Source organism: Haliotis rufescens, unplaced genomic scaffold (genome assembly GCF_023055435.1).
Source record: "Haliotis rufescens isolate VD_foot unplaced genomic scaffold, xgHalRufe1.0.p SCAF_2, whole genome shotgun sequence".
In the NCBI taxonomy this organism is placed as follows: Eukaryota; Metazoa; Mollusca; class Gastropoda; order Lepetellida; family Haliotidae; genus Haliotis; species Haliotis rufescens.
The window spans coordinates 60,299,331-60,320,725 of NW_025963890.1; the positions used below are offsets into that span (position 1 = coordinate 60,299,331).

General features: G+C 40.0%; 1 protein-coding gene across 1 annotated transcript; it reads right to left on the reverse strand.

Moving 5' to 3' along the window:
- Positions 1-491: 491 nt before the first annotated feature.
- LOC124143257 (multiple epidermal growth factor-like domains protein 10) lies at positions 492-20,123 on the reverse strand. The gene is made up of 15 exons (XM_048400279.1): positions 20,045-20,123; positions 14,287-14,532; positions 11,794-11,962; positions 11,365-11,492; positions 10,768-10,921; positions 10,504-10,613; positions 9,969-10,100; positions 9,709-9,846; positions 8,111-8,245; positions 7,381-7,515; positions 6,511-6,645; positions 6,115-6,249; positions 4,490-4,555; positions 3,945-4,020; positions 492-3,280 (listed from the first exon to the last, which is right to left on the reverse strand). The coding sequence occupies exons 1-15, from the start codon at positions 20,121-20,123 to the stop codon at positions 3,133-3,135; spliced, it is 1,986 nt and encodes a 661-aa protein (XP_048256236.1). The 3' UTR covers positions 492-3,132.
- Between the last annotated feature and the right edge of the window lie 1,272 nt (positions 20,124-21,395).

The following is a 21,395-nucleotide window of genomic DNA, read 5'->3' on the forward strand; positions in this document are numbered from 1 at the left end:
GTCCTTTCAACACAAGGTCATTTCCACGAGAATGTACTTATACACTGCTCATAACTGGATTACCAGTACAAGCTGTCTGGAAGCGTGATTTGGTCTTCTACCCAAGCTGTCGGTGTAAGGGAGGTAACCACATGTCATGAGCGACTCATTTTCTCAACAGTAGCAACAACAGTATCACATGTGATTTGTTTATTGTTTAACGCCGCACTCAACAACAATCCAGCTCTATGACGGCAGTCTGTAAATAATCAAGTCTGGACCAGTGATTGACATCATGAGTTTCGATCTAAGCAATTGGGATCAACCAAGTCAGTGACCCTGACCACCTCTGACGACAAGCATTGGTTGCTGAAGACCATTTCTTATCCGGATCTTCACGTGTGTGAATATAGACACACTTTGTTAAGGTGGTGACTCCTGGTGACTCGTGTTAATCAACAACACGAACAGAGTTTCTGTGCTTTATTCAGAAATGTCTTTTCTGACAGGAAATCATGTCATCATCGTTATAATGAAGTTAGTCCCTGAAACACCAAGAATAATGGATGGTAAATCCAATACGACGAGTCAACTTTGACAAAACGTATAACTAACCCTGGAAACTTCTATCGTACCAGCGAAATGAGATCTTTGATCCCGAGACCTTAACTGAACGCCTTCTCCCTATATAGTGACATGCTGTGTCACTTAGTGTCCATTATGTATTTGTCTTCATACCACTGTTAAAGACCTGGTGATGGTCGTGGTGTGAAGTATGTGTCTGGTTGCGACTTCATGAACAAACGAAAGGCTGCTATTCTAAACCCAGACGAAGGAGCCTTCACTCCACCGAAAACAAAGGAAGCCAACTTCCACCAACCATAAATCACCGTGCATCTTTTTCTACTCATGGATAGTTGCTTGGTCCTTAATCTAAGCACACATTCGTCGGAGAAATAATGGTTTTCAAATGATATATAATTTATAGGATATTTGCCTTTCTTGTCAACGAACATGTTTATCTCAAGTGACCTGATTGAGTTGATATTTCCATTAGGGACTCGACCACGAGCAGGAATGTCGTTTCAGGAAATGAGACAAATGTTCTATTTATTAAGTATTTTCATACTGTGTTTTATTGTCTTACTCGCCAACCATAGTGTCATCTTTGAGGCCGACTGAAGCAGTTCCGGCATAAAGTGTTTTGTTCACTCGAGTGAAAGATCAGTTTCACATTGTCAGATAAATACAGTAGTTTAGATACATTCCAGCCATATCACGGCAGGGAAGTTTGGAATGGTGACCACGCATTTGTACCCTTGCTTGAAATCGAACCTCGGGCTTTGAAATGACAAGCCAACGTTTTCCACAATGTTCCCATGTGTGGATTATTAACAATATTGATCGTACTGCTAGTCGTCCGGTATGATATATGTGAGTATAGAAACTCCCATACGACACTACCCTAATGTAACAATGACTAAACAATCACTTTAATATTATTCCCGGGACTTGATTCAATAAAGCACAATGCACATTATGAGCCTTTTAAAGTCAATAATGAGTTACACATATTACATTTATTACAACTTGGCCAATGGCGTGAAATAAATTGTGAGGAAGGTACAGTAATGGTTATGCACACCTGCTCTCTCCATGTATTTTAAAAAACACATTCTATTGCATTCACAACAACAAAGTGTTAGTGGTTAGTAAATAACTGAAAATCAATACTAACAGTAAATGGCAATAAACGAACTGAACATTTATCATAGATGCTAAGTGGTCGTAAAATGGTGATTAAAGTACGAGCTTTTGAGTCAATGCTACATTGTCATGGCTGTATTGTCTCCTCATTTAGATAAGTTAATGTTCATTTAGCAGACAAACTGGTTTCCTGCATTCATCGTCAGATAATTCAGTCATATGATATAATTCACATTTACGCATGTTAAATGTAATGTATAATATACTTGTATATGGGGTTTTGTTGCTGAGTCTGCTTTTTGTAACATTAGCGAATAATAGCTTTAACATGTTTAGTTTCAACAAATTCGGTAAACGCGCTATAGTGTCGGTGGATTATGTGGTTCACATGATTGGCCAAGACTCCATAACTTTCAGGCCGCCGTTGTGTGACTAGAGTGCTGCTGCGCGGCGTTTATGCAAATAGTGTGAGTGGCGGGTTCTACTTGTAGAGCGGGATATGATTACCCTTTTCGTGAACACCTGGTGTCGACGTCATAGCTGTTTTTAGTGATCAATTCATACATTTTTAAACAGTACTTTGCCTTTTAGTAGATGTATGTCAAGTTCCTTATTTCTGAAGGATGTTTAGAACCACGTCAAAACACATTTGCTTTGTATGAGTGAGTGTAAGGTGTTTACCCTGAAGCAATATTCCAGGTGTATAAGACGGCCTTTAAATAATCAAGTATGGACCATGAAAACCATTAACTTCAACCACGAGCCACGCTTATGGATGTCTCACAGATGCCTGTTCATGACATAATATTCACGACATATATTTATAACCCTCCGCTTCTTATTAAATTCCTAATGAAAAGCTCATAAGAACGTTACACTTAGTCTGGTCTTACCCTGAGTGCAGCAATGTTCTGGACATATGACAGAGAGGGACATTAAAAATGGGTTTCACAAACTAACCCATGTTGGGGAGTCGAAACAGTGAAGGTGACGAGCACACCACCAGCCCGCTGCCCCTGTAAGTGTATTCGATGACAGTTTATTCATGTATAATCTACGGTTATAACGAGCTCAAATGGACCATTAGTTTCAGTTCGTTACAACCGTACTTCGTTATAAGCATATATACAACATCTATACAGCAAATGGTCGGGACGAAAAATTAAGTTCGTAATATCCGTCAGTTCGTTATAAGCGTGTTCGTTATGAACGTATTTTACTGTACATTTCTTCCAAGTTTCAGCATACTTGTGCCCAGCAGAAATTGAGGAACTGAAGCATCTGAGCAAATTACCACTGGATAAAACAGCACCACGTGTAACAAGAATGAAACCACACAAAAAAAACATTTCATGTCAATAGAAATTAAATATTAGTATTCAGTTTTTAATTTCAGCTAAATATATTACGTTCTTGTAACATCCTCACACACTTTCTACATCCCTCCTACATCCCGTCCTGCTGCAGGATGTGAACACTGGACACATTCTTTGTGTACATGGTATAACTATCTTCCACTGTTGCATGCTGGCTGTGATTTCTGTGCTTGAAATCTGTATCGACATCAGTCGTTTCCCGGCGCTTTATCCCCTTTCTGTTAACAGAGTGAGTGAGTTTAAGCAATATTCCAGCAATATTACGGCGGGGGAGGGGGGATACATGACGGGAATCGAACCCCGGTCTTCGGGGTGACGACCGAACGATTTAACCACTAGGCTATCCCAACGCCCCTGCTGTTAACAGAACCATAATTAATATTACATTAATTGATACATTCGATCATGGTTATGACGACATGATTTGCATATTCAATATCGCCTAAAACGGAAGTAACAATTGCTAAATTTACATAATAAAGGGATTTAAATAGGCTCTAAATCAACAATAGTACTTAACTGATGATACTGGTACATGAAACATACAATCATTATAAACACACCTCATTTAAATGTATTCATTCAGCTTAAGTGTTTGGTATGCGCTCCCTTCTGATTTCGCAGGGGCATGTGTGGTCCAGTCATCTAATGCGCCACAACTCGTCATGCAGTTTGAGAAACCAGTGATCGTCGGTTCGAATCTTCGAATCGCCATGATTTTGCTCGTTGGTTTCAACGAGGTGGTAAACGCCTAAGACTTGCATCTCTTTGGGCTTTCCTCCCACACCAAGCTGATACGCCGTGATATAACTGGACTACTGTTCAATGTGACGTTAAACGCAGTTCACGCTCACTCATTCTACATATTGTGAATTAACTTACGTGAGAACACATGCAGTCACGGCTACAACACCGACGATGAGAAGTATTCCAGCTGAAGCGATTCCTATTAACGTACCTACAAAGTATATAACCCATTTATAAAAGGACATTCAGTGGGTCTTAAAGCCGTACAAGATAACGATAATCATATTGATTGTCCTGATAGTATTTAAAGAACCAAGGAGGGACAGAACCTACGGATATCATTTCGAGAATTAATGTGAGGATAAGGTTCACAGCCTTTGGTGCCATCCTCTTATCATGGACGGATACTCCTCATATCTGAGTTTGAGGAAGTTATAAGGGATATTGCCAATTGACATCTTCGGAAATAAATCAGGACAAGACACTTTAATGAACCCGGAAACAGATGTTAATGTTTTCCTTATATAAGGATCTTTCTTCTCTGTAACTTTACCTGATTAATGGGACTCAAAGTTTCAGAATTATCGTTTTCAATAATACCTTCGCTTGCGATTGTTTAATGTAAGTATTCGTAGTAAACTACAGTGCCAGTATGGGTGACACCATATCATCAGCATTACCAGTAGGTGGAATTCCATCAGCATTGTCAATGGAAGTCTGGTTTTCCGCAGTTGCTCCGACGGTTTCTGAAAAATAACTCTGTCAATAACACCCTTTCCATATGTCGTAAAGATGTCTGCGGAAAGCAGAGTCCATTGTACGATCCGACTATATCATGTGCATCTGTTTAGGAATCACTATCAAATATTGATGATACCAGGTGTTCGCGAAAAGCTGAGCGGTCCCTGCCCCACTGGTTGCACACGACAAAGGCAAAGACAATAACAGTCTGTTATTTTGTATCATTGTTGGGCTTTCACTGATTCCTTCCATAGAAGTTTTACAATAAAACTCTGTAGGTTGTAGTTGATCATAATCAACAAACGGTGCATAGATAGACACACATGCAACCATCCATATGTGAGATATTGCTTTGGGTCGTACATATTGAATACTAGTATACATCAATCAAGTGTATTTCCACACTCACTAATATTACATGTTACACGACAATGTTTTTCTGAAGTGAGATACACCCAATTCACTCATATTTAAACCTCTTGTGATCAAAGACACATTATATTAATTAACTGCCGAGCAAAATAATAGTATTCACTTGACAATTGAATTTGATGGATACAAGCGTTATCAAAATGAGTCAACTGAGTCAACGTCAATGCATTTTCGAGAACACCTGGTTGTCACCATTTGAAAGTGATTCATAAACCAATGCTTATGACATAAACTGCCGAGCAAAAGAAAGAATACTCTTAAAAAAATTGGAATAATCAAAACGTTATCAAAATGTTACCAGGCTGACAGTGTCGCCGAAACACTGCACACTTAAGTTCCAAAAAACAACTATGTTATCGGTATCAAACACATCACCATCGAATCACCATCTTTGTTTGTTTCATGGGTGTATACTTTCTTGTGCCCTGCAGTTCATGTCGGTATATGCTCCAATAATCATGGCCATGCTTTCAAGTTATATTGTTGATTCTGCTACCTTCACACCAATCCACAGTTGGGAAAGGTAAAGCACAATCACATTAAAATCAGATCTTAGTTCTCGCTACAGCTAAACAAAGATCTGAGGACATCCCATTACGGGTCACGTCAGACCGACCTTGCGCGAACTTTGATCGTCCAATGGAACGACCAATCAGAAGGCAGCTTTCTCGTGCTTTACGGCACTAATTTCAAATTTGCGACAACGCTTCGAAACATATTTTGACAACGTGAACAAAAGAACATTCTGGAATGGCTAATAGATGGTCTAGATTGTATGGTTTCAGTCGTTAAATCCGTAACTATCGTTCGGAGTTAAAGTTTTCGAGGTTGCATGATTAGAAATCCCATTCCGATGCTCTGATTGGTCGGATGCAAGGTCGTTCTGACGTGACCCCTAATGGGATGTCCTCAGATCTTTGTTTAGCGGTAGCGAGAACTGAGGTCTGATTTTAATGAGATTGGGTAGGGCATAACAACAATAGGAAACGTTACGTGACGTAGTGTTATTCTGTGCACAGCTTATCAAACGTTTCACAGATACACAAATGTAATTAATATCTGAGATATCGTTTTAGAAAATGAATAATATTAAGTTTACATATATACCAGTTAAGTTTATTTCTACACTTACTAATGTTACACAATAATGTTGTCCAGCCATCTTGACATCCTGTTGGACACAGTCCGGAGCTCCGGTTACAGAAAGCACCTCCAGCGCAGTGGCCACATGAAGCACAGGATGTGCCATATGTATTTGGTTGACATGCTAAACAGTGATTTTCATTACGTCAATATCACATGTAATGGGAGAGTGTTTTGGGATTATTACCGTATTGGTATCATGTTGTAACGAAGTTGTGAAATATTGGGCATGCAATGTGGAAAATACCTTTCAAGATTAATTTGCTTCAGGATAACAAAATAAATATATCAACATCCTCCGTAATGGTGTATGTACGAATCCTTTCCTTTATTTACAAAACAATGAGTATAATTATGTTAACCGACAAAACGAATGGTGACTTACATCTGTCACATTTTTCTCCAGTCCACCCAGTATGACATCCAGCCTCACAATTGCCTGAAACGTTGTCACAGGAGACACCCCCAGCACAGAAACCACATGCTGCACATGATGCTCCATAAGTGTTGTCAGGACACTCTGAATTCACGTCGTACATGATAATTTGGTGTTCAAGGAAGTTATTAATGGCTTTTCTTACGGAATTTGTTTATGTAAATTCCACACTTTTGAATGGGCATCACACCAAAGCCACAAATGGGGACGGTAAAGCACAATCTCATTAAAATCAGATCTTAGTTCTCGCTACAGCTAAACAAAGATCTGAGGACATCCCATTACGGGTCACGTCAGACCGACCTTGCGCGAACTTTGATCGACCAATGGAACGACCAATCAGAAGGCAGCTTTCTCGTGCTTTACGGCACTAATTTCAAATTTGCGACAACGCTCCGAAACATATTTTGACAACGTGAACAAAAGAACATTCTGGAATGGCTAATAGATGGTCTAGATTGTATGGTTTCAGTCGTTAAATCCGTAACTATCGTTCGGAGTTAAAGTTTTCGAGGTTGCATGATTAGAAATCCCATTCCGATGCTCTGATTGGTCGGATGCAAGGTCGTTCTGACGTGACCCCTAATGGGATGTCCTCAGATCTTTGTTTAGCGGTGGCGAGAACTGAGGTCTGATTTTAACGACATTGGGTAGGGCATAACAACAATAGGAAACGTTACGTGACGTAGTTTTATTCTATGCACAGCTTATCAAACGTTTCACAGATACACAAATGTAATTAATATCTGAGATATCGTTTTAGAAAATGAATAATATTAAGTTTACATATATACCAGTTAAGTTTATTTCTACACTTACTAATGTTACACAATAATGTTGTCCAGCCATCTTGACATCCTGTTGGACACAGTCCGGAGCTCCGGTTACAGAAAGCACCTCCAGCGCAGTGGCCACATGAAGCACAGGATGTGCCATATGTATTTGGTTGACATGCTAAACAGTGATTTTCATTACGTCAATATCACATGTAATGGGAGAGTGTGTTGGGATTATTACCGTATTGGTATCATGTTGTAACGAAGTTGTGAATTATTGGGCATGCAATGTGGAAAATACCTTTCAAGATTAATTTGCTTCAGGATAACAAAACAAATATATCAACATCCCCCGTAATGGTGTATGTACGAATTCGCATGCTGGTTTTTTTCCAAACAATGAGTATAATTATGTTAACCGACAAAACGAGTGGTGAATTACATCTGTCACATTTTTCTCCAGTCCACCCAGTATGACATCCAGCCTCACAATTGCCTGAAACGTTGTCACAGGAGACACCCCCAGCACAGAAACCACATGCTGCACATGATGCTCCATAAGTGTTGACAGGACACCCTGGATTCACGTCGTAGATGATAATCTGGTCTTCAATGAAATTATAAATGGCTATTCTTTCTGTATTTTTGGGGAAATTCCACACTTTTGAATGGGCATCCAGCTAGACACTTGTTTAGAGTGTTTGTCAATCTTAATCTAAGGTATGCTAGTCTAACCACATTATAATTGTTATCAAATTCAAGTGTTGACGTACCTCTGTCACATTTGTCTCCAATCCATCCATACTGGCATCCATCAGGACAGACGCCTGACACCTGGTCACATGAAACGCCTCCAGCACAGTAGCCACATAACACACACAATTCTCCGTGTGTGTTCGTATCACAAGCTGTATATAAAGATAAGTATACATTAGAAAACACCATTGTCTATTGTCTATTTGGAGCAATTGCGTATAGTATGTTAACACGAACATGACTTTAATCTTCTTAAACCTGACCATTCGCGCCAATACAGTTTGAACCCTAAATGTAGGGGGGAAAAATATGCTGAGGTCGCATCACTTTTTATATGTTGAGGCCCAACCTAGGTAGACTCCATACCCTCCATAAACAGGTATTGCCTAAATGTGATCCCGAGGCAGCGGTAGGTGAGTCGAGTTTTGGGTCATATTCTGGCAACATCCCGGCTTTGTATGAGGTACCCATCTCGGGAATCCGACCTAGGTCTTAGGCGTGACGGGCCAACGCTGGAACACTACGTTACCCCATCATCCCATAGCTTCTTTAACAATGTTAATATCCAGTGTGTCTTGAAGAGTCATTAGAGTCGACTACGTTTGATCTGGTGACCAGTCCCAGTTGGATTATTGAGGCAGACGGCGCACCTTGTACCCCATGCAAGAGTTGGGTAAAATATGGATCGGGTGGTCATGCTGTTACTGCTGATTGCGTGTCATCATACCCCGACGGCGCGGTCTGTCATTACTATTATTAAGCACTTGTTTGCCTGGATCGGTCTCAATTATGTAGAGGACAAGTGTGTTTTTGGACTATTGCTGAGTATGGCGTTAAATAACTAACTATGATTTAAAGTTAGTGAGTGAGTTGGGTTTAACGCCGCTTTTAACATTATTCCAGTTATATCACGGCGTGTCAGCTTAATGTGTGAGGAAAGCCCGAAGTGATGCAGGTCTAAGACGTTCACCACTTCGGTGAAACCCACGAGCACAGGTATGGTGCTGACAAACCTAGAAACATAATCGGTGCGAACCGGGATTCCAACCCACAATCATAGGTTTCTAGCATGCCCAAGGGACGCAACTCTGCACAGCGAATTGCGGCGCCTTAGACGACTGGACCACCCGTGCCCCCTAACTTTGATTTAAAGTGTTTTGCAGTAAATGCAGCTGATACATTATGTCATAGACCTCTAATATCTTACACCCGTACAAGTGTAGTTGTCGCATGACAGGATAGTGTCTATAAACTACTTATAATTTAACCTCGATCACATCGGACACCCCTCCATTCGGCATCCAGCTCGGCAGCTTCCAGTCGTCATGGTGCAGAGGGCGTCACCAGCACACATACCACAAGGTGTGCATGCGCCGTATGTATATGGAGAACATAGTGTGTGTTGATACGTGTGAAGAAGATATCAAACTTATGCATGAATCATAAGGCGTTTTGATGCCACCAGTGAATATATGTTCGTTCATTGATTTATGTCGTCTTATTAAACGATAAAAAATACTTTTCTGCAGTCGATTGCGAAGACAAGTATGTACTTATTTCATTAACGTATTGAAGCCGTGGTAGTTTTAATGCAGAAGCTCCCTCATAAACGTACCTATGTGGCAGTGAGATCCCCTCCATCCCGGCTGACATCCATCCGGGCATTGCCCAGTCACTGGGTCACACACACTTCCGGTGTTGCAGTGAAAACACACAGAGCCACACTCATCACCAAAGGTTCCCGGGGTACAAACTAAATTTAATTTGAAGAAAAAAATATAATCGAGAATAATGTCTAGCATACAGACATGCACATACCTTTTAGAACATTTCTATGCAACATTTTGACAGGATTGAAAAGAGGCTGAAACAAACCTGCCGTGCACTTGTCTCCCGTATAGCCAGGTGAACATCCTCCATAGCACAGGCCGGTTGTCTTTTCACATATGTAGGCACAGTGTCCACAGGGATCACACGTGTTCCCGTACTGACCATCCGGGCAAGGAGCTGTCAAAAATTACTTATTCCAATTTTTAAATTGATTTTTTTTAGATTGAAAATATCCATAGTATTGGTAACGAATGAATGAGTTGAGCAGCTTTTCAGTTTTATCACCGCTACATTGTATATCCGCATAGGGGAGGAAAGCCTAAAGTGATGCAGTACTGTGCAAACAAACTATAAATATGGGATTCGAACCCACAATCGTAGGATTCTGGTATGACTATTGGACATTGCCCTACATAGCGAATTGAGACGACTGGGCCACCCGTGTCCCTGTTGAATTTGGTCGAATCATTCATTGTGAGCGTCTGAGAACTCCCACATCTTTGTGTATATGAAAGCTTAAAGCATATTTTAAAACAACAAAAACTTTATCCTTAAAATTACAAAACCGCTATTTGGGTACCTGAATTATTGTAGCTCGGGGAAAAAACGTGAATTCCAGCACAAGATTGAATGGTACTTGCTTTCAACGGCGCCCAATAAATGCCATCTGCACTTATGATGTTAATTGTGCTGTATAACAGAAATGTCATCATATCATCATATCATCTCAGACATTTTGGTATGAACATCCTCCGCCGTGTTTAAATGGCTGACATATTTCATTCTCACATAATTTTAGGCTTTAGGGAATATGAAGTTCATAAGAATCCAACTAAAATCTCACTCATTTCCAAACACCGTGTAGTAGAGCAGCTCGTTGTAAAAGGATATGAAGAAGAAGTTAGTTCCGCCCTGGCTTAGTACTGTCTTCCTGTCTGAGCCATCCACAAGAATAGATCCAATGTAACCAGCAGTGTCCGTCCAGTACAGTCGGCCAGCTTCAGGAGGAATTAGAACAGAGTGAGTAAGTTGCATGACTGGACGTTGATGTTGATTGTTGAAGGACAGCCAAAAGGAACGCACGTCGTAGACGTAACGGTATTTTCCAACTTAGGTGAAACAAACTGGTATGGTGCTGGCAGACTGATCATTATCTTCATTTGGGCGAATCTGGGATTCGAACCTACATATACTAGTATTTAATGTCGTTACCATTTAGAACACTAGTGTATAAATCATGAATAATGATAAATTTAACTTTCAAGATTGGTTCACTACACTTTCTGCACAAAAACCTTTTCTCAGAATGATAATTTGTACGATATTATCACGTAGTGTTCAAATTACCATTCGACAATGATCATGACTGTTACTTCATGTGTTCGAATGACTCAAAATGCGTAGTACCATGGTAGCATTTTTTTTATTAAATCATACTCACCGTTTTCATCCAGTGTAATATCATTTGGAAAATGAAGGTCAGACGAGACAAGTGTTTTCCTCAGATCTCCCATATAGTCGGAGGTCTCTATCTTGGAAGCGTTTCCTCTGTCAACCCAGTACAATCGCCTGCAGAATATCAACACGAATTTACCCCGTGTGTCGTTATTAACGTCTTCATACAAAAATTAGAATCATCTGAATCAAAACCACAACAAATAAGAAGATTCAAATTCATGTCTGAGGAAGGCGTTAGTTTTACTTTTCATTACTTTCTTCAAACGAAGAAACTTATCTTTTAAAACATACTACGTAATCATAAGCTTTGTTAAGATCCATAACTTTATTTATAATGTTTCAAGGTTTTTATCAAGATAATAATTGTTTCAAGATGTAAACGTAGTGGTGCTATAATCGGTATACTAAATACCTGTATCTGGTATCAGCAACAATCCCTCGTGGTTTATGTAGACCAGTATCAATAATTGTCGCAGTCACTAAAGTGTTCATTTGAACCTTGACTATGCTATCTGCACCATCATCTGTGTAGAACATATGTCTGGTACCGCTGTCAACTGTTAACCCTTTAGGCGACGATGCTGTCAACAGTTCGTACACAAAAATAATCATTATATCAAAATCAAAAGTAAAAGTAAATGGATGCCATTGGAAATTATGCAATTGCACAATGTATCATCCGCAGGCTCCTTAGTTCCTTGGACAGGGGTCATTACGGTCAATGGGTGGACTCATGCGGTACACATTACGATTGTCGTGCATGCTATAGTGACGTAACCGGAACATACACAGACTTCTCCGTTAACGTTTGATGGATTCGATTTTACATTGTTATCTTCCAAACACACATGGCCGCTCTGTACGTTTTGATGTAGCCTTTGTTAGGCCGAGGAGACAGACGAGAGGTACACGGTCGCCATTAAGAGGGTACATCAAACCGTATTCTCATTGAAATAAATTAATTGCAGGGACTGCAGAGATTGGACGGAGACTGTCTGTTGCCATGATTGTGAGGTATACGTACTTTTCCAGTACACGGGAAAGTTAGCATAACGTCATTGACGTATATGAGGTATTTCTGAACCGGATTGCCTCATGACGTAGGATTTACAGTACACACTTAAACAGCTTGTATGTCTGCTAGGTATGTGTCGCTGCTGGCATGTATCTCAAAGTAAAAGGGACAAGTATCTTTGTTGACAAGGTATCAACTTTAGATGTAGTGTGTTCCGTCCGTCTTTGCCACTGTTATGAGAAGAGTATCCAAGATCAGGAGCTGACACTACAAGGACAATGTTAATAAAATACATTATATTATTATGCATGACCACATGTCACATAGCCAATACAGTAGGTATCTCTCATGAGAGAGTTAGGAACATTCTGCGGAATGAATTGGGCACGACAAAGGTTTCAGCACGCTGGGTCCCAGGGCTTCTGATTCCTGATCAGAAACGCTCCAGGTTCACCATCTTATGTAACATTTTAGGTCGTCTTTGAAGCAGACCCAGTTGAATTTGTTGTGCGATTTGTATCCATGGATGAATATTGGATTAATCACTATCAGCCAGAGACAAAATAAGTATCAAAGCTTTGGAAACTTATACTTCCTCTCGTCGAAGAACACAACGTCTGCTCCATCAGCTGGCAAAATGATGGTTTCGGCTCTGTGGGATAGTAATATTATGCTAATCCGCTTCGGCAACTTCGTGTGACTATTAAGGCTAAATGTCGTGGAATATTCACAAAAACTTTGTTGTCATTTATGCACAAGTCTGCTGTCGCCATGGCTTTGGCATTCATGGCCATTGCTTTGAATGTGAGCATTATGGAAATGATGTTGGCGTCATTTCTGATGTGGATGACATTTTACACCAGCAGAAGGAAGCACTCCAGCATCGTTAGCAAAAGTGTGTGGACCTCAGAGGGGATTATGTTGAAAAAGAATTAGCAGCCAACTCGATCAACGCAGTCCGTCATAGTTAGGCTTGGCGTGAGTGAGTTGGGTTTAACGCCGCTTTTAACAGTATTCCAGTTATATCACGGCGTGTCAGCTTAATGTGGGAGGAAAGCCCGAAGTGATGCAGGTTTCAGACTTTTATCACTTCGGTGAAACCCACGAGCACGGGTATGGTGCTGACAAACCTAGAAACATAATCGGGGCGAACCGGGATTCGAACCCACAGTCATAGGTTTCTGGCGTGCCCAAGGGACGCAACTCTGCACAGCGAATCGCGGCGCCTTAGACGACTGGGCCACCCGTGCCCCCTGTTAGTTAGGCTTGGAACTTTTCAACCACCCCTCGAATGTAAGGCAATACATTTTTTCACAATTTGACGTGCATTTTGCAATTGGTCAACTGTATTTACATCCCTGGCGCATATAGAATCCGTTCTCTATTGTAAGGACATATACAACTCTAGCACTACAGTAGCTGATATAACCTTCCTTGCTTCATTTACTCAAGGTAAACATTTTGGATTACGAGAGTGGTTTGTTTTAAGTAACGGTCACAACATTGTTCTAAAACTACACTTTCGCGAACTTTATAGTGGGTCTCCTAATCCCTCTAATTTAAGTGGAAACAAAGATTCACGTGAATTTTAATTTAAAAAATTATGTTTTGTTTGATATTTTACGCCCCTGTCAGCAATATTTTCTCTGTATTATTTCGGCTTGTAAATATTTGAATCTCAACCAGGCAACCAGTTGTTGATACATTTCAACGTCCCACGATATCGATGTTACAATCAACCAAGTCGACGAGTGTGATCATCGGATTCTTATGACAATTATGAAATTCGAAATCCAAACCAATTTTTTTTTCAGTGTTTACTAATCATTCGCGTTGAAGAATAAATCATTTCAAAGTGGTATAGTGTTATATGTCATAAGATGAACTTACTTGCATGTAGTTGTGATATGACTTGAGCCTTTCCGCCATCGACATCAGCCCGTCTCACTTGTTTCATGGTAATATCCGTCCAATAGATGTGTTCACCCACTTCATCGAACTCAATGGCCATCGGACTGATGAGAAATGGTTTTTCAATCGTTGACAAGTTCAGGTGATGTAAATTTATCATATGTAAAGACGCCGGTTGAGGATCTCGACCCAAATCAGCCACCAGAATCACTAACTTTGGGGACTCTGAAAATAGTTGAAGTTGGGTTAGTACTAAATGTGATCGGTCCTGATCGTTCTTTTCTTAAACAAGAGTCCTCCACTGCGGCGTCAGGCTTAAAACGAACATTTACTTTTTATGCAAATTGTATGCTAATGGTAAGCCAGGATATATCTCCTCTTTTTGCGAACACGTGATGTCATTTCTGATGTTCAGTGCTTCAGTCCGTTTTACCGCTATTTACGACTAATCGAATCTGTTTCGGTGAATAATGGCGACTGGGTCCCGTTCCACAAAGCGATCGTATCTACAATCAATCTTAGAGACTTACGTCGATTATAAAATCGTCTTAGCTAAAGTTTACGCCCGTTCCACAAAGCTATCTTAGGGCGATTGTAACTTTACAAGTTCTTAAGTAGCCGATCTTAACAAAGATCGGAATCTTCAGCCATGAAGATACGAAAGTTTCCCTAAGAGTGGCCTCCCTTGGTCATGTTTAGCAGACGACGCATTGTCGAAATATGGCCGAATCGCAGACCTCTGTCGGCGTCAAACACGTTCGTCGCAGCAATTTTTCAGCAAGCGAGATCGCTGTCCTTGTTGATGAGGTGGCTGTTCACCACACGACACTGAATTCCTCATTCAGCTCTACCGTCACCAATAAGCTGAAAGGCAGCATATGGGAGGACATCGCTAACAAGTAAGTGAGCTGTGGACTGTCAGAATGTTATCTGATATAATAATAAGTCAACATACGCCATCTTTGTTGTTATGGTACAATATTTAAGATCGATTTTAGCGATCCTAAGTTGGTCCGGAGCAACTTAGCATTTTGATCTTAACTTACAACTCTCTTAGTTAAGATTGCTTTGTGGAACGGGCGGCCGATCGTAACCAAAATTTAAGATCGCGTACTTAGTGAGTTACAATCAACTTAGCCCTAAGATCGCTTTGTGGAACGGGGCCCTGGTGTTTAATTTGTCTGGGGATGTATCGTCTTCCTGAACCTTTGTCTCCCCACGTCTGATTAACGAACTGATTGTTCATGTTATGTCGTTGTAATATATTGCATCTGACGAGTGCATGTATGTGACGTCACACTGCTTAGAATTGAGTAAAATCCTAAGGCCGCATACTTAGTCACATTTACGTGAAAAACATCGTTTCAAATCATTTTATTGTATTTTAGAATTTGGTGAGGCGTTTTAGTCATCTTAGTTACAGTTTCGATATGGTTATGTGTTTCAAATGTTATTGTGTATTTAATTAATCTATTTCAACAATGGATTTCTAAGGAAAGTATATGGTCTGCAGTTTTATGTCAACACATATTCAAAACACACGAAGAGACCGATTGATCGATGCCACGTTACATGGTTTCATCTCACCCATGTAAATGAAATGCTTCGTCACTGTCGCCAATGTCATTGAACTTATCAGACTATCATCGTTCCATGAAATCCCAAACTGTAGAGACGCTGATTGTCTAACGTCTATGGCCTGTAGTTTTATATGTCAACATAAATTCAAAATACACGACGAGACCGATCGATCGATGTCACGTTCCATGCTTTCATCTCACCCATGTAAATGAAAAGCTTCGTCACTGTCGCCAACGTCATTGAACTTATCAGACTATCATCATTCCATGACGTCCCCAACTGCAGAGACGTTGATTGTCTAACAGGGACAGTGGGGCGTCGTTAATCCATTTATGCGCGTCACTAATTAGATGATGAGGCATGTGGCTTCCTTAAGAGAGTTAATGATAATTTTTATATTCCTTGATAAATAGTATATCCGTTATCCCAGGATATAGATTTTTGTATTATTGTCAAGCGACAATGTAGCAAAAACGAAAAAACTGTCAATGTACATATTGCATGCTATGAACCTAAGAAATTCCAAATATGTTCATTTATGATTATATATACACCCATTACTGTATAGCATGTACTGTTGGCCAATGGCCTCTCAGTATTGTGAATAAACACTACTGAATCTTGGGGACGGTCGGGTAGCTTAGTGGTTAAAGCGTTCGCTCGTCACGCCGAAGACCCGGGTCCGATTCCCGACAATGTGTGAGCCCTATTCTGGTGTACCCAGCCGTGATATTCCTATAATGATCACTAAAAGCACACCTGTCAGTGTTCAACGAAGCTACACTCACTCACTCACTCACTCACTCACTACTGAGTCTGAGAGGCACATAACAAAGATACTTTCACCGTTTACTGGGAATGCAGGCCTCATGAATCCAGATCAATGAATACACTGTATGTGTCAAAGTAAGATGGCGTCCGGCGAGATGTGATTTTACTGATGTTATCTGACACACAAAAGTGGAAGTCTCATGATTCATTTTATATCACTGCCTACAGTCCAAATGTTTCATTCATCTTCGTCACGCGTACGTCGAGTAAAGGTCATTTCCCAGCCTTCGACAACTTCACTAGCTTTATCAGCTACTCAGTGAAACCTTCCCCCTATCATACATGTTAGGCACGCGTAGGAGTGGGGTGGGTAAAACATATTATGACGTACGCGTCTGTTTTGTAACCCCCACAACATAGCACTTTCTATTTGGTTTTAGTCAACCCTTCATATTTTTTATTGCAGGGGCGTTTTTAAATGCCATGGTTATCATTAAATGTGCCCAATCGTATTTTCTTTTTACGATGAATATAGGAAATTTTAATAGCTCTCATATTTGTGGTGATTGCGACGTAAAACAGTATTCAGCCACTTACTCTAACAAGTGGTTATCCCATATTTGACGTTATGTTCGACGGCAGATTGGTGTTTGAATGATACCTGATGCAATGTTTTATACTAAGTCCTAACACCCGAGTAGATACGGGGTAGAATAGGTCTTCAGCAACCCATGCTTGCCGTAAAAGGTGACTATGTTTGTCGTAAGAGGCGACTAACGGGATCGGATAGTCAGGCTTGCTGACTTGGTTGATGCATGTCTTCGAATCCCAATCACTAGATTGTCTGGTCCAGACACGATTATTTACAGACCGCTATAGCTGGAATATTGCTGAGTGCGGTGTTAAACAACAAACAAACAAATACTAAGTCGTAAACTGTGTCCACGTGGAAATGAGAGACAAGTACTCTTTTGTTTGTATTGAGCGAACAATGTTTGAAAATTCAGGCATGTGCCAACATGATAGGTTAACATCAAAGAGACCAATTAAACCATTTATTACATGTTTATCACAGTCAAAGGTCATATGATACTACACATGATATATCAGTCAGCACTTGATATTGGACTATTTTCATCACATGACCACCACATAATAGCAGATATAGCCACACCACGACTGATTCTAATTATTAGTTGCAAGTTCTGTAACTTACCAATTCTCGCCGTAAAAGGCGACTATGTTTGTCGTAAGAGGCGACTAACGGGATCGGGTGGTCAAGCTCGCTGACTTGGTAGATGCATATCATCGATCACAATTGCGTGGCTCGATGCGCATGATGTCAATCACTGGATTGTCCCTTCCAGAATCGATTATTTACAGACCGCCATCTTATAGATGGAATATTGCCGAGTGCGGCGTTAAGCAACAAACAAACAAACATTTCTGCGAAAATCTACCTTTGCATTATACTAGGAACACGCTTAAAAATCTTCTGAAACTTTATTTTGCATATAATTACCATAACTTCAAGCTGTATTCGAAATGATATCACAATTTTATGAGAATTATCTGCGGGAGGAAACAACGGTGAGAATTCGTTTATTACCACTTACTAATACCGTATTCGACGTAAAAAGCGCCCAGGGTGCTCTCAAAATTAGAAATAGGGGGCTCTTATTAGAATATTTTTTTGGTGAAGAACAACAGGGTTGAAAGATAAATTTCGTGGTTTATGTTGACAGCCTGAAATGGTTATATACGACATATATATTTTTTCCAGAATTTAATTGCCTATGATTCAGGGTGCATTAAACACGTGAGTGCGTATTATACGCGAATAAATAAGTCTTGTGTACATTGATCAATCCGAAGGGGTGCTAATTGGGATTGTTCACTAGTCAATATATTAGCAAATATCGCCGTGAGCGCTTATTAGAGCGGGGCGCTTATTACGTCGAATATGGTATGCTGGCAATATTATGGCAATTATGGACAATAAGTGTGCGGGGTTTTTTTTCAATTCTTTTGAACCAGTTGACAGACAGTGAATACAAAGACATCATGAAATATATAATCACATCTTGAAATGAAAAGGAGCATCTTGCATGATAACATCCTCAAATAAGTTAAAGATAATTATATGCACTAATAACCGACAAAATTGCAAACCCGATATTCTCTGGTGTCTAGGCCTGTATTAGCAGCTACATTTAGAAACAAACAAGCAGTCATTTCAGTGTTTTAATCTTTGTTTGCAGTGTACAAAGTACAGTAACTATAGGTTTCAGTGCCGCCGAATTTGTCCAAATCATTGTACAAAATAAACTAAACGCAAAGTGGTATCCGGATGGCTATTTGATCTATCGGAGGCTTCTAATAAATGTCATTCCGTGTACCTTTATACTGGCCGTGAATAGCTGTTGTAATATGAAGGTTCTAGTAATAGCTACAAATCCTCATAACGTTAAGGTGCCTTGGTTTTGTAGTATAGTTTTTGGTTTCACTGTTTTATACCTCCAGGGATGTAGCGCTAGATTTATACGTGTGACTTCATGCTTTCACTGATAGACATACAACAACCAGCTGTATCGCGGAGAAAAATAGTTCTCCAAAACCCCAAAAGATAAAGAGAGGTGACATGTGCGTTTGTATGCACAATTTGCCTTACAGGAACATCTGTGGCAGCTTGTTTACAAGAAACGTATTCAAATAATATCATCATTTGGTGAGAAACGTCTGTTAAGTCAGTCACAATGACAGCGCGTCGTAATACATTCACGTCAAGTACGAGACGTCAAAATGGCCGACACGATAACTGTGACGGGAGAAATTTCCGAAGTTAATGAACCTGTGGCGGTTACATGTTTTAGTCATCATTGATCAGTTGGCCGATCATTAAAAGGTGATTATTAAGATGTGTCAAATAGATACCAACGTAAATTCATAGATTGCTGTAGACTGTAACAGTCAGTCCAGACACAGATCGAGTCTATCCTGCAACAGGACCTAGAGGATGTGTATTTTTACGTTTTGTTCACTGGGAAAGGTCGTAGCTAGGATATTCGTCAACGTTTCTCGATGTATGCTGAAACGCTGTGGTCAAGATTAAAGGGTCTACATGATCAGAAACAACGCTTTTATGAATTCCCAGTAGTTCGTCAGTGTTTACGTCATTTGAAGACTACTGTTTCGTGAACAACGATGGACGTCAAATTGTGTTGTTCATAAGCCTATGAACGTCAGTTTCAGGGTCATATGACCGTCCTCCCTTTCAATGGAAATGCCGTATATCGTGTAAACCTCAAATTATAAAAAATATGTAACTATAATGAATAATAATCTACAGTGTACTCACTGTATATGGATCAAACGTGATACTTACCTCTAGAAGAAGTTATTGACGTAAGGACAGTAAAAGTCACTCCAAGCAATAGGACACTTAATGGGTAGACGCTCGCCATAACTAGTACGACACTCAATGACACACGCATGATTGACACAGGTTTACGTGACTAACATCATCTATCAACGCTTCCACATGAGTCAGTGCATTTCCTATGCTGTTTGGCTGCTTCCTACATAAATATCTCACAGTTCATGCGTCCCCTATGTGTGTGTATTTTTCATTGACTGTATGTGATTACACAGAATCCCATAAAGTACAATAATAACTCCAAAATGAGTGCTTTTTGCTTCATTCAGTGTTTGCTGATTAGATCATCAAGAAAATCAATACAGTAATCCAAGAAGCAATATCTGTGTATGGAGAACAATTACTTCAAAAAGCTTTCCTACAAATAATACATGTAACCGACAATACGAGAAATAACTTTGGAGTATGAAAATGTCCGAAGATATGTTTATACCAGAAGGCCTTCCTCAAAAGAAAATAGAATTACATTAATAAAACAAACTATCAGAAATAAAAATATTAGTTTAGAAATTGTTACCCCGTCACCTCGAATCTATTAATAGGTCCCAACCGCTTCACTATATAAACACATACAAATGTGCCTGCTTTTCTCCTCATTCGATATATAAAAACATAACGCTATCTCGAACATTCGACTCAGTCACAACTTTGACTTTGCTGTAGAATGTTGTACCTTTATCTCGAAGTTGGCATCAGCCGAATAAATAGTTTTGAGAAGCGCATATAAGCAAGTCACAAAGCAGTGAACAATTCCCCTAGACACATGTATATCTAGTACATTTCCTGATACATCTAACATCGCTGTATACGTACAGTCCAATTGGAACCAATTGTTCAGCATTGTTGTGTCTGGTTTATGATCTCTAAACGAAGCCAATCGCAACACAAAGGTCAGTGCAGGTCGATGTCGTACAACCACGTACTGAAGTGTCGAAAAGTATAGGTTCACGATAAATAAAATGAGGTAACTACATACAGTTTCTCAATCCTATGACTTCCTATCGTAAATTGACACTGTTTGAAGACATGTCGTGAGGTAACCACTTCTTTATTTGGAATTTGTTACAAATGATTGGCTAGTAACACAAGAACACTTACACTAAACATAATTGTATCAGGTGAAGGGCCATGGCGTAGCGTGCATCCCCCTAGGCTTGGGATACGTGATCCCTTTCCTACAAGTGAGTGAGTGAGTTGGGTTTAACGCCGCTTTTAACAGTATTCCAGTTAATATCACAGCGTGTCAGCTTAATGTGGAAGGGAAGCCCGAAGTGATGCAGGTCTCGGACGTTTACCACTT